We start from the raw sequence: 19,989 nt of genomic DNA, 5'->3' as shown, positions 1-19,989 counted from the left end.
GATGGATCTCATTTCCCTCCACTGTCCCTTGTCAGGACAGCCATACTTCCACTTCCTCATTCCTTAAACACAGCAGTCATCCCAGGGCTTTTATACTTGCTGCTCCTCTGGCCTGGAGAACTGCTGCTTTAGATCATCTGTGTGCCTTATTCTCCATCTCTTTAGGTCTTGGCTCAAACACCACTCCATGAAGCCTTCCCTGGCCATCATATTTAAAACAGTTATCTTCCTCTCAGGTTCCCCCTCCCCACAATCCCTTCTGTTTCTTTCTTCAAGTTACTTTCTTGTTTATCAATTCCTCCCACTGAAATGTCAGCTGTATGCCAGTGGCTGCAACAGGGCCTGACGCATAGGATGTGCATGAGCAGCTGGCTGAGACGGTGACCTCCATGGTCAATAATAAGAAACATATATTTGGTCTTTGTTCTGGACACAGCTTCTAAAACCCTTGGGATTTCCTGAGGAATGGAGATAAGAGGAAGATCTTCTGTTACTCAGGATAAATCTGCCCCTTTTTCTCAAGTATACCTGAATTTATGTGAATGAGTGGGCTCTTGTTGGTGGGTCCCTGAGTGGCTTCAGGATGGGAGCTGGTTATCAGAGGAGCCAACCATGTGATTAGAGGGTTGGAACTTTTAGCCCACCCTTCAAAATTCAGGGAGGGCAGGGGGCTGGGGCTTGAGTTAATCACCAGCAGACAATGATTTAATGACCTATGCCTGTGTAGTGAAGCTTTATATAGCCCTAAATAGGTTCCGTGAGCTTCCTGGATGGTGAACACATGAAAGTACTGGGAGGTGGTGTCCCCAAGGAGTGCATGGAGGCTCCACACCCCTTCTCCAACACCCTGCCCTATACATCTCTTCCATTTGGCTGTTCCAGACTTGTGCCTTTTATAAAACAGTGATATTATGTAAATTGCCTTCCTGAGTTCTGTGAGCTATTCTGGCAAATTATTTGGGGGTGGTGGTGGTGGTTCGTGGGAACCCCTAATTTGTAGTCAGCTGGTCAGAAGTATAGGAGGCCCAGGACTTGCTATCTGCATCTGAAGCAGAGGGGGGTGAGGGGAGCCTCGCAGGTCTGAGCCCTTAACCTCTGCAGTCTGCACTAACTCCGGGGTGAGTCTGAACAGAATTATTCATGTGTGGAGAACTGGTGGGTGTGGGGAACTCCCTCCCCTCCCCTGCCCACATTTGGTGTCAGAAATGTGAGTAGAAATAGCTCTGTCACCAAAGACAGACAAACCTCATGCCCATTATGTCCAGCCTGGAAACAGTTCAATGTTTCTTTTAGCAAAAACTAAAGGAGCACAGAGCAACTGAAGACCACGTGGGGCAAGAGGGGTCAGGCTGGTAAGACAGCACACCCAATGTCACAGGCTGGGGGGGCTATGCCACCTGGATCAGCCTCTCCTGTGCTCACCAGGCAGCCTGAGGTGATAGGTGGAGGGAACTGATTCCACTGAAGAAGCCATTTCTCCCTCTTTTCAGAGATAAGCTCACACTGCTACTGGGCCAACAGCCCCAACTTGGCCATTTGTCTTAAGAGTGGTAGAATGTTCAGGTCCTTCCTCACTGGAGGCTTGTTAGGAAGTGCAGTCTTTTGGAAGAAAGTATGTGGCGACAGACAAGGGAGCCTTGTGCAGAGACCCCATGGGAGCCAACAGTTCCCAGTGTGTTCTGGCAAGGGCCTCCTGCAGCCCTGACAGTTCACAGAGATGCTTCCATTTCATGGGCAAGTGAGGGCTTGTCTGTGAATGAGGCTTGGCAACAGCCTCTCTGCTTCTGAGAGGTATTCAGAAGGTACAGAAGAGAGGGAAGGCTGTGGATCTTAACCCTCATAAACCACTGATGAACAAGAAGTCCACCATACCTGCCTTCTGTCCTGAAATTCTGTATGTTATTTCAGCATGTTGCCACTCTCCTGTGAAACCTGGAGACAAACAAGGACTGACCAACTCCTTTCCATCCTCAGCTGAAATAAAGAGAAATAAGAAAGGCACGTTATCACAGTAAGAATGGGGCACACATGGATTCTCCTGAGAACAGGCCTATAACACAGAGGATTATAGGCTAGTGAGGGGAAGATTTTTACCTCCCTTAACTACCTAAAATAATTTAGATAGTGTGTCTAGCCCAGAAACAGGGCTGTTACCAGAGATATTTTAATCTAAGTGACTTCTGTATGGATGGGCAAACATCTAATAACCAAACCTCTGTTCTTGTGTCCTGTGAATCACCTTCTTCCCTTTTAAAGCCCCCAGGCCCCTGGTCTATTTCTTAGCTCAGGATGACACAAAGCCTCAATTGCCCAACTTGTCCTTGGTGTCATATTCTTCTGGGGCTCCCATACATTTGTAATTAAATGTTTTTCTCCTATTAATCTTTCTTATGTCAATTTAATTAATATACTAGCCAGAAGAACCTAGAAGGGCAGGAAAAATTTTTCCTCCCCAACAGTTGGGGAGCCAGCCAGGAAAAACTTCACTGGCTGCAAACTGCCTGTTCTGAGGCTGCTGCAGCTGAGAGATCCTGAGACTTCTGACAGGTGTGGCACAAGGTACGAATTTTGTCAGGCTCCTGAATCTCTGCCTGTAGGGTCCAGTGGAAATGAGTGGTGAAAATCTCCCCCCACCCTTCTAAATTTAGATTAGCAGGAGAAAATATTTGTACAAGTTCCTTGGGTATGGTGACTCTGGTAAAGATTTATTATTAACACTCTTGACTTTTTTATTGATCCTTTTTGTTGCAGAGATGGTCACTGCTTTTCTCTCGTCTGTCATCATTTGTCATAAGAAGGAAGACCACAGGGTAGAACGCAAGCCTAGGTCCTATAAGCCTGCTGAGTTCACAGTTCCCACCAGACTAGTGTCTGTTTAGACAAATGTTGCTGTGGGTCAATATGCACATGAGGTAAAGAAGTTGCTAGGGGACATCTTGGAAGCCAAAGCCACAAAACAGGTAGGCATGGGTCAAGCACTTAAAAGCTGTCAGAGTGCTCCCTGTCTAACCCAAAGACTCCTGTGTTAGGATGAGTTAGCCACAAAACAGGCCAGACTGACACTAGGTCACCTGTGAACCTTGAGAAAACTGCCATACGAGGTACTCTGTAAAACACTTCACAATCTCTAACCCAGCAACACATCCCTCTCAGGTACAGTTTGGCTGAGACACCAAAGGCTCAGCTAAAGCTGTTAATGTGCCTATAAGGGGCTTTCCTTTCATTTTGTTTATGTATTGAGAGCTTGTCTTTATGACCAGTGAGAATATTCTCTCTGTACACATCACATGCATCTCGGTGGCTAGCTGAGTAGTCTGTGGTTCCGAGACTTTAAGTCACAAGAAGCACTCTTTGTCTGACCAGGCCAGCTCTCAGGAGAGTTTGTCACAGGGGTCCTGGTCCATATGGGGTTTTTGTCATCTCAACCTTCACTGTTTTGTCAGTGCTGAAAAAGTCCCATTTTAGCAGTGCCTACCTGGTATCTGATTAGCAGGTGTGTGACTGGAGGTGCCTCATGTTCTCATGGGGAACTGGAAAGGGTTTTCATGCATCATTCTTACTGCTTGCAACAACAAAAGGCTTTACTTTCTTAGACTATTTCTGGGAGTAAACTTTCTGGATCTTATAAGGGCCCATCATCTTTTGGGACACTTCTTGTGTTCATGGTTAAGCCATAGAACGGCTTTTTGGTTTGAGTCACTATTGAGATTAATATAAAAATCCTGCTCACCAATGGCCAATGAATCCTTTGAATTGATAATATTTGAAAGAAAGAAAAATATTTTTGAGAGTTCTCAATTATTATCCTAAATAATTGTCTTATTGGTACCTATAGAAAGACCAAGTTAAAAAAAAAAACAGACATGAAGAAATGTAACAGCTAAGCTTTAGGGACTCCTTTAATAAGATGGGGCAGGGGAAGAAAGGAAATTAGACTTAAAACAAAAATGAAAGTCCCCATCCAACATAAATTTCTTAAAATCTGGCCCTGTCTCCTCAGCAAATTCCCTTAACTCCCAAACTCGTCCACCTTCCCCAGAAAATCCCTTAAACACTGAACTGCTTACTTTAGCTTCCCTTTCCCTACAAGATTTACAGAGAGCACTCTGGCCTGATCTCTACGCCCAGGGTATACAAGTTACTCATATAAATACTAAAAGCCAAAAAACAAATTTAACAGTAGCACCCAAAGTAGACAATAAGGCTTAGACAGAAAGCTCCTTGCTATAATCAGGCTCTGCTAGCTTTAGGCCTTCCTGTGCAATGTCCTTTACAGCTACATCCTAGATTCCCACCCAAATAATTCACATCCCTAGATAGCAGATTTTTAAAATTGTAAAGCCCTTGAAGGGCCTTGAAAGTCTTGACTTTCATTGGATTCTACCAAATTAAAAGAAAATCCCAGATTAATGTCCATTTACAACCCTACTCATAGGGACCTTGTTTGGGTGCTAAGGGGCATTCTTCCCATCCATGGTTATATTGTAGTTATCAGACAAGCCAGATAGCTCCCTGAAAGCCCCCGCCCCCACCCAAGGAAACAGATGACTAGCATTTCTCCTAGGACCTCCTATAAATGATCAGCTGAAGGCTGATGTTAGGGGATGATAGGCTTTTCTTCCTAAGATGAAGGTCCAAGATTGAAATGTGCACTCAGAAAGGAGGCCTTTGTTAAAATACTATATATAGACTTTACAAAGGCATACTGCATTAATCCCGGAAAACATCTGCTGTTTGTCCAGACTGAAAACTGCCAAGACATTTAAAAGATTTTTTTAAATAGCTCTGTGGCTGGAGACCGGCCAGACTGGAAAATGATATTCAGAGACTGATAGGATTTTTTAGGTCTTTTCCCCTAGGCTAAAATGAAACTATGTTCTCAGAGGAAAAGAAAAATCTTCTGAAGCCTCTATAAAAAGTTTTATTCCTAAAACACTACAAAGCTCTTATATATATATATATACACATATATATATATACATACACATATATATATGTAATACATATATATATAAACATATTAATATAGTTGGATGGGTGGATCAAACTATGATATCATTTAAGCTGCAACCCAATTCTTTTAAAGAATTGAGAACTGTCCTTGTCTTACAAATCTTTGCAAAACTAACAATGCAGCTTTACAGGCAGCTCAAAGCTCACCTGTTCTTTTTCACCAATCCTCTCCCCCTCAATTTATCATCAACATGCATTCTTCCTTGTGCCTTTGAAATTGAAGTGTTAAAGTACAAAACTCAGGGAGGTAAAACAAAAAAGGGAATGGTCACTTGGAACTTGGGCTCATACGAAATTTTAAGTGTATGGAAACTGTAAGGTCTCAGTTTGCATCTGTTGATATGTTTATGTATTCTATATGTATGTGTTGTAATTGGGTGATATCTTCTATGTCCAAATGGTGTCAACAAAACTAATTTGTAAGAGAGCTCTATTTAATTGGCTTAAAGAAATGAAGTGTTTACATAAATTGAATTCTCAAAAATATACAGAAACTAGGGATGCCTGGCTGGCTTAGTTAGTGGAGCATGTGACTCTTGATCTCAGGGTCATGGGTTAGAGCCCACATTGGGCATAGAATTTACTTTAAAAAAATTAAAGAATAAAATACTTCATTCTTTTTTTTTTTTTTTTTTTGAGAGACAGAGAGAGAGAAAAAACGAGCATGCATACTTGCGAGAGGAGGAGGGGCAGAGGGAGAGAGAGAAAGAATCTTAAGCAGGCTCCAGGCTCAGCACAGAGCCAGATGCAGGGCTTGATCCCATGACCCTGGAATCATGACCTGAGCTGAAATCAAGTCAGTCACTCAACTGACTGAGCCACCCAGGCACCCCAAAGACAAAATCTTTAAAAAAAAAAAAAAGAAACTAACCCAAATGTTTTCAAGTTAATGTGATCTAGTATTAACCTTTAGTAAATAAAAACTAGTTTAAGTTTGTTGATTAAAACAGGCAGGTCTTCAGAAGTTAATCAGTATGGCAGAGTGCCTGGGTGGCTCAGTGGTTGAGTGTCTGACTCAACTCTTGATTTCAGCTCAGGTTACGGTCTCAGGATTGTGGGACTGAGCCCATGCTGAGCATGGAAAACTGCTCAAGCTTCTCTCTCTTCCTCTCAAATTAAAAAAAAAAAAGTTACTAGTATGAAATATGAATATCACTATGAATATCACTATATCACTTTTATTCCACCTTGATTTACTTAAGGTCAAATAAGCTCATGCCATCTTTTACAAAAATCTATCAGCCAGAAAAATAGCTTGGGATGATGGCTGACTTTGTCTAAGGTCTCATAAAGCAGTCTAAACACAGTTGTTAAGAACAAGTAAATTGGGGCACCTGGGTGGCTCAGTCGGTTAAGCGTCCGACTTCGGCTCAGGTCATGATCTTGCGGTCTGTGAGTTCAAGCCCTGCGTCGGGCTCTGTGCTGACTGCTCAGAGCCTGGAGCCTGTTTCAGATTCTGTGTCTCCCTCTCTCTCTGACCCTCCCCCGTTCATGCTCTGTCTCTCTCTGTCTCAAAAATAAATAAACGTTAAAAAAAAAATTAAAAAAAAAAAGAACAAGTAAATTAAATAGATACAAGTAGTATATGAGATTTTTAGGTGAACTTTTCCGCAATAATTATGTTTTATGGTATGTGTACTTAAAAAATTTTCCCAAATCTTTTGGATAAGCTAAAGCTTTAAACTTTTGCTAAATGATGATTTAAGTTAAATTCACTGACTATCCAGACCATTTCTAATTAAGAGAAAATACTGGAACATTAATTACTGAACATAGATTTATACACTTTTATTTCCTTTTTCAGAAGAACTAAAAGGTATTTGGATCATGAGTAAACATATCTTATGCCATACTGAAAAAAAAAATTGTGCTATGAGGAAGCAGATGTCTCTAAGAATTATTGTTTATTTATTTGGGCGGGGAGGGGCAGAGAGAGAGGGAGACACAGAATGTGAAGCAGGCTCCAGCACAGAGCTGTCAGCACAGAGCCTGATGTGGGGCTCGAATTCACAAATGGTGAGATCATGACTTGAGCCAAAGTTGGAAGCTTAACCCACTGAGCCACCCAGGCACCCCTAGAAATTATTAAATGTATTCATAAGTTTGCCAATCTAAACAATGCTGGTGTGACATAGTTTACAACTGTTAACTTCTTAGGGGTTTTAAGAGTTAATTCTAATTAATATATGTAACTAAAATTACTAGCAATAATAAGGGAAACAACTCTGTATGCAAAGACAGTAAAATGTGCTTTCAGTAAGAAGAGGTATGAGGTATGAAGATGCATTTTTGTTAAGGAGAAAGAAAGTAAATTTGTTTCAGGTAAAACTGGTTATTTCCAAACGGGCAGGAGAAGAATAAAGACAAATTAAATGGAAAGCTGGAAAGATAAAATCTTACCTTGTGTGGTTAAGTTGGTTAAAACTGAATGAATTTATTTAGGTTATAAAATGAAGCTTTAAAATCAGTAGTGTACTTATATGAAACCAAAATTGAATGTTCTTTCACCTACTAAAAGGACAAAGTTTTCTGGGACTAGTAACTGGCCTGCTCCTGATAAGACCGTGAAAGGCTTTTTGTTACCTTTTAAGTAACCAGCCTACAAAAAACAAAGATTATGTTTTATCAAAATAATTTTGTTTTATCAGGTCTTTGACCAGTTTTGCTCACAACTATGTAACCTTCTGTTTCGCCCTCCCAAAGGATTTTACCTTTGTCACTTTGGTTAAACAGATAAGTAATGTTTCATAATGATCAGTAATTTGTATTAGTCAAGTGTACAAATCTTGTGGGTTTTTTTGACAAATTTCCAAAATCAAATTCTAAATGAATTCTTTTTTGGCCTCCAACTAAGTTTGAGATTTTTAAGAGGGCACAGATAACATCTCAAAAGATACGCTCTCTCTATAAAAAGAGATGTTACACTGAGTTTATTTGTTATGTTAAATTACCTGGAAAGCATGTCAGATAAGTGATGATAAGCCTTCTTAGATTATAACATATGAGTAAATGTTACTAACATACATATTATAGAAATTGTTAAGAAATTCCTAAAATTCTGGTATGTCCTGGTATAATGTTGTGTCATAATTGTTACCTTAAAATATTGCACACCACAGAAATAACCAGACCTCTTTGTCAATTCCACTACAATGAACTCTCATCAGATCTTTGACAATGGGTATTTTAATAGTCACTTACAGTTACTATTTTTACTCTTGCAAAAGTGTTCCTACAAAAGTACTTTCCTTCAAGGAGATTCAAGAAAAGGACTTTTGACAAGTCCAGGTTTCTGATAACTTTATGATCATAAAACCGGGCTGGGTAAGAATTTCTAGAGCTAAAGAGAAAACGGGATTTAAGGGAAACAAGTACTAATTACATGGAACTGAATAAACTGAGAAGGAGCATTATAATTTTTATGAGTTTTTGTTTGAAATATTGCCTGTTCTGTTCTTCCAGATTTAGAAAAAAAATTTTTAAAATATATTTATTTATTTTGAGAGAGCGCAAATCAGGGAGGAGCAGAGAGAGGGAGACAGAGAATCCGTTGCAGGGCTCAAAACTCAAACCATGAGATCAAGTCCTGAGCTGAAACCAAGAGCTGGCTGCTTAACCAAATGAGCCACTCAGGTGCCCTTGTTTTTCCAGATTTAAGGAAACATTTTTTCTCTTTTTTCTTAAGCTATCAACAACTTGGTAAGATATACCTTTGTGAACAAAGATGAAACAATTACTTTTTCTCCCTATCTGATACTTCCAGAATTTGGAAACTTACTGAATATGCTTATTTTCATGGCAATATAGTTACATGTGTAAGTTCAGTAAGAATCCATTCTCCTGAGTCTCCAGAACACAACTGGAAACACTGGCTATATTACCAAGGTTTTTACTAGAATGTCATATTTGAGAAGGATGTGTGTAAGCTCAGACATGATCAGACAATTTTAAGGAACTAAGGCTGGTGTTATGAAGCCTATGAAGCACCTTGAAAAAACTGGCCTGATATCTTGCTTGAAGGGTTCCTAGCATGCTTACAGGTGAGTAAATGTTTTCTGGCAGGTGCAGGAACCTTATGATATTTTAGACACCTCAAGAAAAGAGGAATTCACCTAAACTATAGGTATTGCAGGTTAAGTCTGATGGCCTTGGCTTGATGGTTCTAGCTTCAAGAGGCCATTTTAAAAACTTCAATCTGAGATTCCTTATGAAAGTTCCAGCAAAGAGGATTAAAAGAGCCTATATGATGGTCAATCCCTATTCTTGCTGCACTTATGCAAGTAATCAGACCAAATTTATTGAAACTAAACTTAATCTGCAAACAAATTAGTCTTACTGCATTTATCTCTGGTAGAAATGGGGTGGCTAGTAGAAACCACAGTATACACTTCTACTCCTGCTGTCTCTGAGGTTTTATCTTCTGCCTATAAGTTGGACTGGAGCCTCATTATTCTACTCTTCTCGGATAGCTGGCTATAACTCTCCAAACTAACATTTCCAGTTTTTCTCCTACACCTCTGACTTGGAATCATTGAGAGCTAAATTGCCCTTTTTTGAAGCCATTAAACCTAGGCTGGACAATTGGATATAAATTTCAGAGAATCATCACAACAGCTCACATATGGATAATCTTCATGCCGGCTGCTGTGTGGAGCACTCAGAAAGATCACCAAAGACATTCAAACTGCAACAGGAAAACCTATCAGTTTGTCGCTGTCTGCCCTCACTCTGTCTGAAGGTGCTTCAAGCTGAACATCTAGAAATCTTCTCAAATGGCTGCCTTCAGAAGAGAAACTAGGATTACAATCTGCCAGTCATTAGCCACTATGTTTATTTCCACAGAAATGTATTTTACTTAAATACCTGATTTCTGGCACCACAGGCCTAACTTTGGGTGCCCACCTGCATCACTGCCTCCTGAAATGAGACACAACTATCTAACTGAACCCATCCATTATCAGGACTAAGAGCCTGGTTCAGTGATATGGAACAATCTACTAGCTTGAGTTCTCGACTGTGAAACTTCTTAGAAAAATTTCAAAGGTAGGACTAACAGGGAGTTGAATAGATGACCCCAAAATATGCCACTTTGGCATGTGGAATGTTTTGAGCTAAAGATAATCAATACTCAGAAGATTCAAGAAAAACTTTTACCTTTCTCTTAAATACTAAAAGAATTTAGATAGGGGGTCTAGCCCAGAAAGAGAGCTGTTACCAGAGTTAAGTTGTTAAGAATGACCTCCGTATGGGAGGGCAAACACATCTAATGACCCAACATCTGTACTTCCTATTGTCATGTGAATGCCCATCCCCCTCACCTTTTTAAACTGTACTGTTATTATTTTATTATTAAGTAATCCACTTCTGTGACTGTCATGAAGCCCAGGCGGGGTTAACAGTAATGAGTCCTAGAGGTAACTATACCCAACTATGGACTTTCTGGGTATAAGCACTATCTTCCCTCTCTACCTCAGCTGAAAACCCAGACTCATGAGGCCTTAATCCCCGCCTCCCTATTCTTGGAAGATGCCAAAGCCAACTATATAGCAGGTTTTTCAGAGAAGATGACTTTGTCTTCCCAGAAGACAAATGCTCTAGTTTGCTTTATGAGGCAAATAGTAACCCCCAAGCCCCAAACCCCAAACAAGTTGGGACCTGCGCAGACCTCACTGTGCCCTCTTTCCCTTTAAGGCCCTAGACCTCTATCCTATTCCTTAGCTCAGAATGGCACGTAAGCCTCAATTGCCTGACTTGTCCTTGGGTATCATATTTTTATGGAGTCCTGTGCGTACATAATTAAATTTTTCTCCTATTAATCTGTCTTATGTCAATTTAATTAATAGACCAAAAGAAAAAATTTTCCTAATACTAGTAATGAAGGCATCGGAGAGCTAAAGGAACATGCTTCTTTTTGCCAGATTAGACCTGACCTGTGGAAGGATTCCAGGTCAACTAGGGGAGGCAAAGACTTTTTCTATCACAGAAGTTGCAGCAAAACCTCATCAGTTCTAGAAACATAGCCACCACAAGCTTACATGCACTGAGGGGCTTCAGGGTTCCAGGCACTGGGTCAAGTGCTATTCAGTCAATTGTCACAACCATGCTAATAAAAGGGGAGCCAACACTACTTGGTTTTATGGACAAATGAGGCAGTGAGTAACCTGGCAGGGCCAAGACAATGCTATCATGCCATGCATCTGTGTTGCCCCACAAGACAAAACCTGAGGTTTTTTTTCCAAAAAAAAATTGGAAAGGAAGCATGGTGGTTGGCCTCCAAGGGCCCACGATGCCACCCCTCGAGGATGTGCATGCTGAGAAGTGAGTCCCTATGTCTGCCCTTGATTCTGGCCTGGGGCTGCTTTCACCCATGGAATGTGCAGGATATGATGGCATGTGACTTCAGGGCATTTTCCTTCCTGATCTGCTAGGGAGAAATGCAGGCTGCTCTGCTGGGGGTGGGCCACATGGAGGAGCACTGAGTTGCAAGACATTCACCCAGACACCACAGGTGTCACCACACAACACCCTAGGGATCCTAGAAGAAGTGCTGCCCAGCTCAAGCCTGTGCAATCACGAGATACAACAATGACTGCTGTTTGCTTGTTTAACCAGTTTGGTGTGTACTTGTTGTGCAGCAACAGATAACACAATAGGGAGAGGACTCCTCTGGGGCAGGAGCTGTCCACACCCTTCGTGGCAGGTGTTACAGTCCTATGTGTCCCAAGTGGGCACTTCATGCAGATGACAGGACTCCAAGGCTAGCCATGGACAAGGCTACCTGCCTTCTTCTTCTTGGCTAAATAGGTGTTTTCTGGTCCCAGAACAAAGTCTGCAGGTATACCTGAGACATGGACATGTTTCTGGTTTGCAACAAAGGGGATAGATACCATAATAAGGTTAAACACTAGGATTTGAAATAAGTCAACTGAAATAAGATGTATGTGAAAAACAAAAATTCCTGCTGAACATTACCACCCTGGTCAGAACAACCAGGCCCTTAGAAGAAGTGCAGAGAAGTGCTAGGCCTATGGAGGGGAGCGGGTGTGGAGCAGGGAGCGGCAGGGCTGAGGGAAGGGCTTGTGGCTGGAACACAGGTGTGCATTCACACACACACTTCTGGACCAGAGGCATGGGTCAAGGCCTTTGGGCCTTGATCGATGCCATCAGTAAAGAGAGGCCAATGCCAGCATCAAATTAGTGCCCCCCAAATTGGGAAACTCCTAAGTGTCTCCTAAGTGATCTCCTAAGACCTCATAAGAGTTCATGTATCCTGGTGGCCAGCACCAGGCTTCTCCTCAGCCAGGCCACTCAGAGAAGATCAGAAAAGGCCTGGGAGGAAACATCCTGACCTGACATAGGCTCCATCTCTAGTCCAATGCCATGTCTGCAGGAAGGGCCAAGCCCATGTTTAATGATCCTTCACAGAGCAAGAGAAGATGGAGGGACATTCTCACAAGACTAGAATTGCTGTGAATAAGGGAATTCAACCCCAGCTCCAAGGCAGCAGCCTCAGAATCACCTCCTCATGGTCCCTCCTGTACTGTCATGAAGAATAATGTTCCCTCCAGATCCTTAAAAACCAGTCCATTCCAAACAAAGGTGATGATTATACAGTTTCTTGGCTAAAATCCCCCAGCTCAGTGTTTGAGAAATAACTTCACTAGCATCTCTTCCTTTTGAAAAATAACTTAGCATGTACACAGCTAAAACACATCACCATTCATCACCATCAGAGTGCCCACTGACAAGATGTGGGGTGCATCCCTCCATATGCATCCCTCCTGGGCTCTCCCAGTCTCCCAGGGCCCAGCGGGCTACTATGAGGGCGGAGGGTGGGAGCACCTTTCCTGAAGGGCCCCTGAAGGCTGCTGAGCAAGGAGGGCTCTGAATTCTCATTCCACTCACCAGGTTTCCCTTCCATGCCACCCAGAATTGCTAGCCGTGCCGACATCAATCCGAGGCCCAGGTAGCTGTGGAAAGAAAATCCTAGGTGAGGGACTGGCCTGCCACAGGAAGCGCTCGGTGCCATCTTCAACTCCACCTCCAGTATGGTCACCCAGCCTGGATCCAAAATAAGTGGGAGAGGGAGGAAACCTGTGCCGAGGCAGCAGATTTTCTGCTCCTAGAAGCCTCTCTTTGTGGAGTTCAGGCCATTTAGTTCAACAAATGAAAGCCTATTAATTGACAAGAGCTTGCTTAGGAGCTGTGGGCACCAGTGAACAACACAGATGCACCTTGATTTTTATGGAGCACATGTGCTTTATGCCAATAATCTACTAAAGGTGCCACGTAGTAAATAGATGGCTGAGAAAATTCCTGCACAATCCATGGGCTCTTCCCACCTTTTGGAAACCTCCTCCAAAGCAGAGGAGAATAAGCACAAAAAAGAGAAATGTGATTTTACTGTAGGTGAATTGAAAAATGAAGCAGGGAGAAGGCAGGAGAAGGGAGGAATAGCAGGGAGGAAGAAGAGGAGGAAGAGGGAGAGCCTCCAGTGGGGCATCTAGCAGAGGGGTTTCTGGGGCCTGGCCTGTTTGTGACCGGGTGCTCTGGCCACTGCACAGGGCTGGCTGAGCCAAACTCCTGGACAGGCAACCTTCCGCCCCCACTCCCAAAACAAACCTGTAGGAATAGAGCTTGTAGGTCCGATTAAACATCTGGAGTGACGTCAGGTAGCCAGGCGGGGAGGTCTGGAGGGTGTCCTGAGGAAGAATGTGAGGATCACTATCCTTCCCGCTGGTCTTTCATTTGAAAAGACCAGGGTATATGGAAACCAGTTTGACAATAAATTTCATATAAAAAAAATAATAAATACATATCCAAAAAAAAAAAAAAAAAGAAAAAGAAAAAGACCAGGGTATTCACAGATGTATTCAATTAAATTAGTTTTTTGTTAAGTCACATGTTATGAAAGAGTTTGGAACAAGCAAATGAAAAATAAAATGTCCAAAATGAAAAACTATGTTTTTCCTCCTTATAAGTAATATTTTCCATTTTGACAAGTATGGCCCAATCAAGACAATTATGAGTGAATTTAAATGTTCTTCCACTGAAAACTAAGAATAATAATAAAGTGGTTGGTGAGGAAGGCACTGTAGTTAACTATGGTCTTGACTGAGAGCATTTTTATCTCCTTTATAAGGTCTATCACACAGGGCTTGAGCTCTCTCAAGCTCTACTGGCCCCCTAATTAATAGCCCCTTTTCTGGCTGCCCTAGTGGGGAAGGGGAGCATCTCACATCCTATGGCCCAAAGGGTTCCAGGTAGTATCTAATTTATTATTCCACTGAAGACCAAATTTCCATTTTTTTTCCCCGGGCAGAGTTAAAATCAAGTGAAGAAGCATTAACTGTGAATGACTCTGGCCTTCAGGACAGGAACTGACTACACAGGCCCAGAGGCTCCAGTTCTATGGGCCTCCCCTAAGGGGCTGCAACTCTTGGGGACAGGCAGCCTTGGAGGGGGGGTAGGGGCCACAGTGGGGTGACAGAGACCAGTTACCTCGACTCTTGGAAGGAAGGTGATCTGAGTGGACCCTCCACCCAAATCCAGCATGCCCACACTGCTCCTTCCTGGGGTTTTCAAACTGCCTGGAGCATAGTGAATAGAAACCAAAATAGCACTGTTGCGTTAGTAATTAGACCAGAACAGCCAAAAAAGTAAAAAGAGTTTAGGAGCCAGGCCCCTCAGTGAAAAGAAGAACAGAAAAACAGCTGTATTTAACAATCTCTATGGAAGGATGCACTACATGTATAAGGGACATGAACGTGGCTCCACTGGCTGTGGCTTTAACAATATAGGATGACACTGATCTTCAGCAGAGAAGTGGGGCCTGCCCTTATCTACTGTTCACCCCTCAGAGACAGACTTCCATGATGTCCCTTCATGCCCAGAGGCATGCCTTCCCCTAGCTCAGCACTCCCAATCTGGCCCCTAACATGGTTCTCCACCCCAAGGGGCAAATCCTGCCACAAAGCTTCTTTCCTTTTCATATATGCATCACACGCGCTTGTCTTTGCCATAATTACAATAAAGAGACAAAAATCAACATGTACTGAGAATAATCTAAGAATAACAACAATTTGCCACCTCGATCCAAGAACTAATGTTTTTGTTCCCTGTTCTGTCTACAGCACAGGAATTCAATTCTAAGGTGATGAGCATACACCACATTTACTATGTGAAAGCATGACTGGTTTTATTCAGGACTTCCCTAAGAAATGAGAGAACAGGGTCCCAGGCAGGTGTGGCTCCAGGACAAGAGGCTGGAACCATGCTGGTGAAAACCAAGCCTACAGAGAAGCTGGTTTTCCTAGCATTTTTATCTGCAAGCTCCATGCTTGCCCTGATGAGTCCCCAACCCATCCCAACACCCTACTTTGGGTAGCAACACTGGGGAACCCTAAGGGGTTAAAGACTAGAAATGAGGCTGCTGCTGTCAAGAATGGCATCTGTGGACTGTCAGATTCTGGCGGGTGGGGAGGAATGTACCTGTTAGGAAGTTGACAGTGATCCACGCTGAAACGCCTATAAGAGAGGGTCACAGACAATATGTGAATAACCTGAGATGCTGTAAACAACACATGCACTCAAATGACCACTTTCAGATTCCAGGAGCTGGAAGTGAGCACTCATCACTCCTCAGTCTCCAGACCAACTACAGGAAGAGGCATCAGTCATCAAGTCACCAACAGCTTCTGGAAGACTGTTCTAGAAGACACCACACTAAAACAATAAATACTCTGTCAAATGTTGTATCTCTCCCTCCTATTCTTTATCATCAACTTCCACTTTTTGGAAGAGAACCAAATGTTGCTCTCCCCTCCCCTGGTCATATTTAAAATCAGGGGCTGGTGAGGAACCTGACCTTTTCTCTCTTAGCAATAACAATGTAGCAGCAAACTTCTAAATAGGGTAGCAAGTGGGGATTCTCTCTAAATGTTCTTAAAACTGAAGAGGATTTGTTTTCAGAAACTTCATCTGTGCCAAGTTTGGAGCTGGTCAAGATGAGAACCCATCTCTAACACTGGCCCACAAAGATCCTCTGAGACAGTAGAACTGTGAATTGAGTGGGACTGCCATTTTTGTTTGCCTGTGTCTGACCAAGGAGAAAGTTCCCACTCGGAAGCCAACAGCAGCCCTACATACAGCCTGTCTCGAGGGACAGAGAGCTTGGGAGACCCTACCTTCATCCGTTCCATTCATGATGGAAACACAGTCATCTCCCACAAGGAAAGGCGATGCCTTAAACACTTCTTTCACCTAAATGTAAAGAGACATGTCTTTATCCTTCAGAATCTAGACTCAAAGTTCCCAAATATGCTGTGTTTTCAGCAGGTGGTGACAAAACAGCAAAGGACGGCAGCTGTTGCTGTGAAGTAACAAAACTCTTGTTTTAAATTTCTCTAATCCTTGGCAAGTGGTATCCTCCTTAATCTACTCTCTGGGCTGGCAGAGGCAGAGGCTACCCTGAAGAGCCCTGTCTTCAAGCCACTTTGGGCTAGAATTGCTCAGGGGCATCCTGAGCCTACTGGGCCCCCAAACACTGCCCAGCTTTAGGACTAGAGATGAGGGACAAGAAACCCCTCAAGGCAGAGTTTAGCCTGGGACTCAGGAGACAGTCCCACAGAGGGAAGGTGAAGGCAGAGGAGCAGCTGCATTTGGGTGTATTTCCTTCTCCTTTTTTTTTTTTTTTTTTTTTTTTTTTTTTTTACCAAGTATTGACACACAGAAACTTCAGTACTCTGCACATTCCAACTGCACTTGTGGCCCACCATCCGACTTGAGCATGCAAGGTAATTTTTATAAGGGACTTTGAAAAATGTGCAAAAATTCATCATTTAGCAGTTGCATAGTTTAGAAACAGTACAGAGGATGAGGGGACCACATTGTTGAGAGCAGTTTCCCTAATGTGCCTGACAATAAGAACCATTCAGGCACCTGTTAGAGATAGGGTCCAGAGCCCCTTTACAGGGCTGCCACTGGTTCTGGGGACAATCCTGGCCATTTGAGAAAAGAACAGGGCCGGAGAAGGCTAAAAGGCCTCCTCAGCAGTTACATCTGTGGATCAGACCAAGAGGGAAACTAGCAATTTCCATGAGAACAAGCAGGCTGGAGATGAAATGTCAGGAACTTGGCTTCCACATCCCTCTACAAGGAACAAGTCTGCATGGAAGGAAGCCCTTCAAAAGGCTTCAATGTATTTTTAAAACAAAGTTGCTGTTATCACACAACAGATTCATTCTAGAAAACACAAACAGCTAAAAGTGATGCTGTTAACATTTTGATGTGTTTTCCTCCTCAAGAAGCTTCTACATAGCCCGTCTGACTGCTTGGACAATGGCTGAATATTTGGTGTTTCCAGATATCATAAGCTATGCACCTCCGCCCCCCCCCCCCCCCCCCCCAGGGGTAAATGGATAAGATCACCTTTTGCAGTAACTTCTGAGCCTTTTCTCCTGGTAATAGACGTAAACCAGCTGTGGCCTTGAGAACCAAGGGGGTAGCCTTCCAGAAGTCAAAAGGAACGTCTTTTTTAGCAACATCCAGTAATTCCTGAATTCCCGAAGTACTCTGTGAAGGTGGTAAAAGTAAAGTAGAATCTGTCAAAGATCAGCATACAGGGTCACAGATGCTCCCCCAACCCTTTTGGTTTTATTAACTCATAAATACATTTTCTTCTAATTTTCCAAATTGGCAGAAAATGACTTAAGTGGTGCTGGTGGGTGTGAGGGGCAACAGGGACCAAGTGAGTACAGAGAAACACCCTTGGCAGTGGAGCATGGTGGGATAAGGACACACACAATAGGGGTCTTGCTGTTCTATACTCTGGCAACCAAAACCCCACCCAGCCCCCATCACCAACCCCCAGTGGGTGACCTCAGATGAGCTGTGATTCCCCTGGACATTGTGGGGAATCTCTCATGGTGCTAAAATCCCATGAATAACTACACAGAGGAATCATTTACACCTGCCAGAATGCTTGAGGTCCAAAAGTTGGCTACGGCCCTGTGTCAGTGCATAGGTGGCAAAACAACTTTGGTAAAGTATTGCTGGGCATTATCAATAGGTACAATGCTGTGGGGTGGTGTGGGGGAGGGCAATTTGGCAATGTCTGTCCAAGAAAACATACATTCCTTTTACTCAGAAATCCCATTGTAAGAATTCATCTGAGATAAATGCCCTTGCATGTGTGGGTAATGAAGTTCATATAAGGTGACAAACTGCAGCCTTATACCGTTAAGAGTAAAGTGTTAGACATTATCCAAATGTCTTTCAGGAGGGGACTGGTTCTGTAATTTAATGTGCCCACACATACTGCAATATCATTGCCAGAAAAATCAAGGAAGCTCTTCATATCCTGATAGTAAATGTTCTCCATGTTATACTGCTGAAGGACAAAAACAAAGTATGTAACAATGTGAATGCCATTCTATTGTAAAAATAGGGGAGGGGGAAGAATATAGATGTATTTGTTCATAGGTATATCACCTAGCCCTTGAAGGACACATAAGAAACCAGGGACACCAGCTCTCCTGGAGGGGACTAGAGAGGGAGGAGAGTTCTCATTGTCTGCCCTGTGAAGCTGTGAAATATGTCCCACTTGAATGTGTACTGCCTACTAAAACAAATAAGAGTTTAAAAGTCCTATGAGTTTATTCTAAAGACACCTAATTTAATCATGTGTAACCTTATGGTTACTCTAGCATCACTCATTTCAGTTTTGTTTTCAATTTTTTTTTTTTTAAATTTTTTTTTTTTTTTAACGTTTATTTATTTTTGGGACAGAGAGAGACAGAGCATGAATGGGGGAGGGGCAGAGAGAGAGGGAGACACAGAATTGGAAACAGGCTCCAGGCTCTGAGCCATCAGCCCAGAGCCTGACGCGGGGCTCGAACTCACGGACCGCGAGATCGTGACCTGGCTGAAGTCGGACGCTTAACCGACTGCGCCACCCAGGCGCCCCTTGTTTTCAATTTTAACCAAGCCACAGGAAAGCAGGGTATGACTTCACTGAGATCAAGAGACACTTGTGGGCAAAAATGATACATCAGCTTTTAAGACATATTTGAGCCAAAAGGCATGTATAGGTATATGACTAACTAGTCCGTTTCATCAGTGCTTTAGTGGAAATACAGGTGTCCAGTATTAGTGCAGCTATAAGCTTTAAGGACTCAAAAAATATAAAAGCTACAAACTTACAAAAATCATTGTTTGACAGTTTAAATAAATCTTTCACTCTTACTTGGTTTTGTGGATTTTACATAATACATTTTTAACTTCAATTTTTTGTGTCAGTCAACTTTTGTCACCCTCAATCAGAGGAACTGAAACAAAAACAAACTCTCAAATAATGCTTTTTTTTTTAAAGCAATTTTTTTAAATGTTTATTTTTGAAAGAGAGAGAAACAGAGCACAAGCAGGGGAGGGTCAGAGAGAGAGGGAGACACAGAATCCAAAGCAGGCTCCCGGCTCTCAGCTGTCAGCAGAGTGGGGCTTGAACCCAAGAACTGTGAGATCATGACCTGAGCCAAAGTTGGACACTCAACCAACTGAGCCACCCAGGCGCCCCTCAAATAATGCTTTTTGTCAAGTTTGTAGGCTTTGTGTTTTTGAACCACACTAAGACTTCTGGGTGGCATGTGTGTTGGCTGGGGGAAGGCCCTAGGGTGGGGGCAGCAGCCCTCCTTGAGCCTCACGTGCAGTACCAGTTTCCTCCAACTGATCATTCTAAACAGCAGGAGATGTCCCAGGTTAGTACTGTCAGAGATGCTTTTCTCTGTGAAGAAGGCCTACTGCACTCAACAGATAGGGAGCTGGCTTTAACAGATTATACAGTTGGAAGACAAATGTGAAGAACAACAGATGTGAGAGAAAATAATTACCTTTTCAACATCATCAGCATAAGCAGAAAGACCTGGCTTCAGTGCTTTGAAGGTCTCATGGGTCAAAGTGGGAGTTTCTAAGGGGGAAACA

General features: G+C 42.7%; 1 protein-coding gene across 7 annotated transcripts in view; it reads right to left on the bottom strand.

Moving 5' to 3' along the window:
* Nucleotides 1-19,989, bottom strand: part of ENTPD6 (ectonucleoside triphosphate diphosphohydrolase 6) — a 39,554-nt gene that overhangs the window by 5,042 nt on the left and 14,523 nt on the right. For 6 of the 7 annotated variants that reach the window (XM_043604733.1, XM_043604730.1, XM_043604735.1 and 3 more), the window contains 8 exons: nucleotides 19,899-19,975; nucleotides 17,443-17,586; nucleotides 16,200-16,275; nucleotides 15,505-15,540; nucleotides 14,515-14,603; nucleotides 13,636-13,715; nucleotides 12,919-12,983; nucleotides 1,873-1,974 (listed from right to left, as the gene is read on the bottom strand). In XM_043604733.1, coding sequence (XP_043460668.1) covers nucleotides 1,873-1,974; nucleotides 12,919-12,983; nucleotides 13,636-13,715; nucleotides 14,515-14,603; nucleotides 15,505-15,540; nucleotides 16,200-16,275; nucleotides 17,443-17,586; nucleotides 19,899-19,975 — 669 coding nt within the window. The remainder of the gene's footprint in view (nucleotides 1-1,872; nucleotides 1,975-12,918; nucleotides 12,984-13,635; nucleotides 13,716-14,514; nucleotides 14,604-15,504; nucleotides 15,541-16,199; nucleotides 16,276-17,442; nucleotides 17,587-19,898; nucleotides 19,976-19,989) is intronic. The other variant, XM_043604737.1, reaches the window with a different exon arrangement.

This window comes from Prionailurus bengalensis, chromosome A3 (assembly GCF_016509475.1).
Source record: "Prionailurus bengalensis isolate Pbe53 chromosome A3, Fcat_Pben_1.1_paternal_pri, whole genome shotgun sequence".
Taxonomy (NCBI): Eukaryota; Metazoa; Chordata; class Mammalia; order Carnivora; family Felidae; genus Prionailurus; species Prionailurus bengalensis.
Note: the sequence above shows the minus strand (reverse complement) of the source record. Positions and strands in the feature narration are given on the sequence as shown.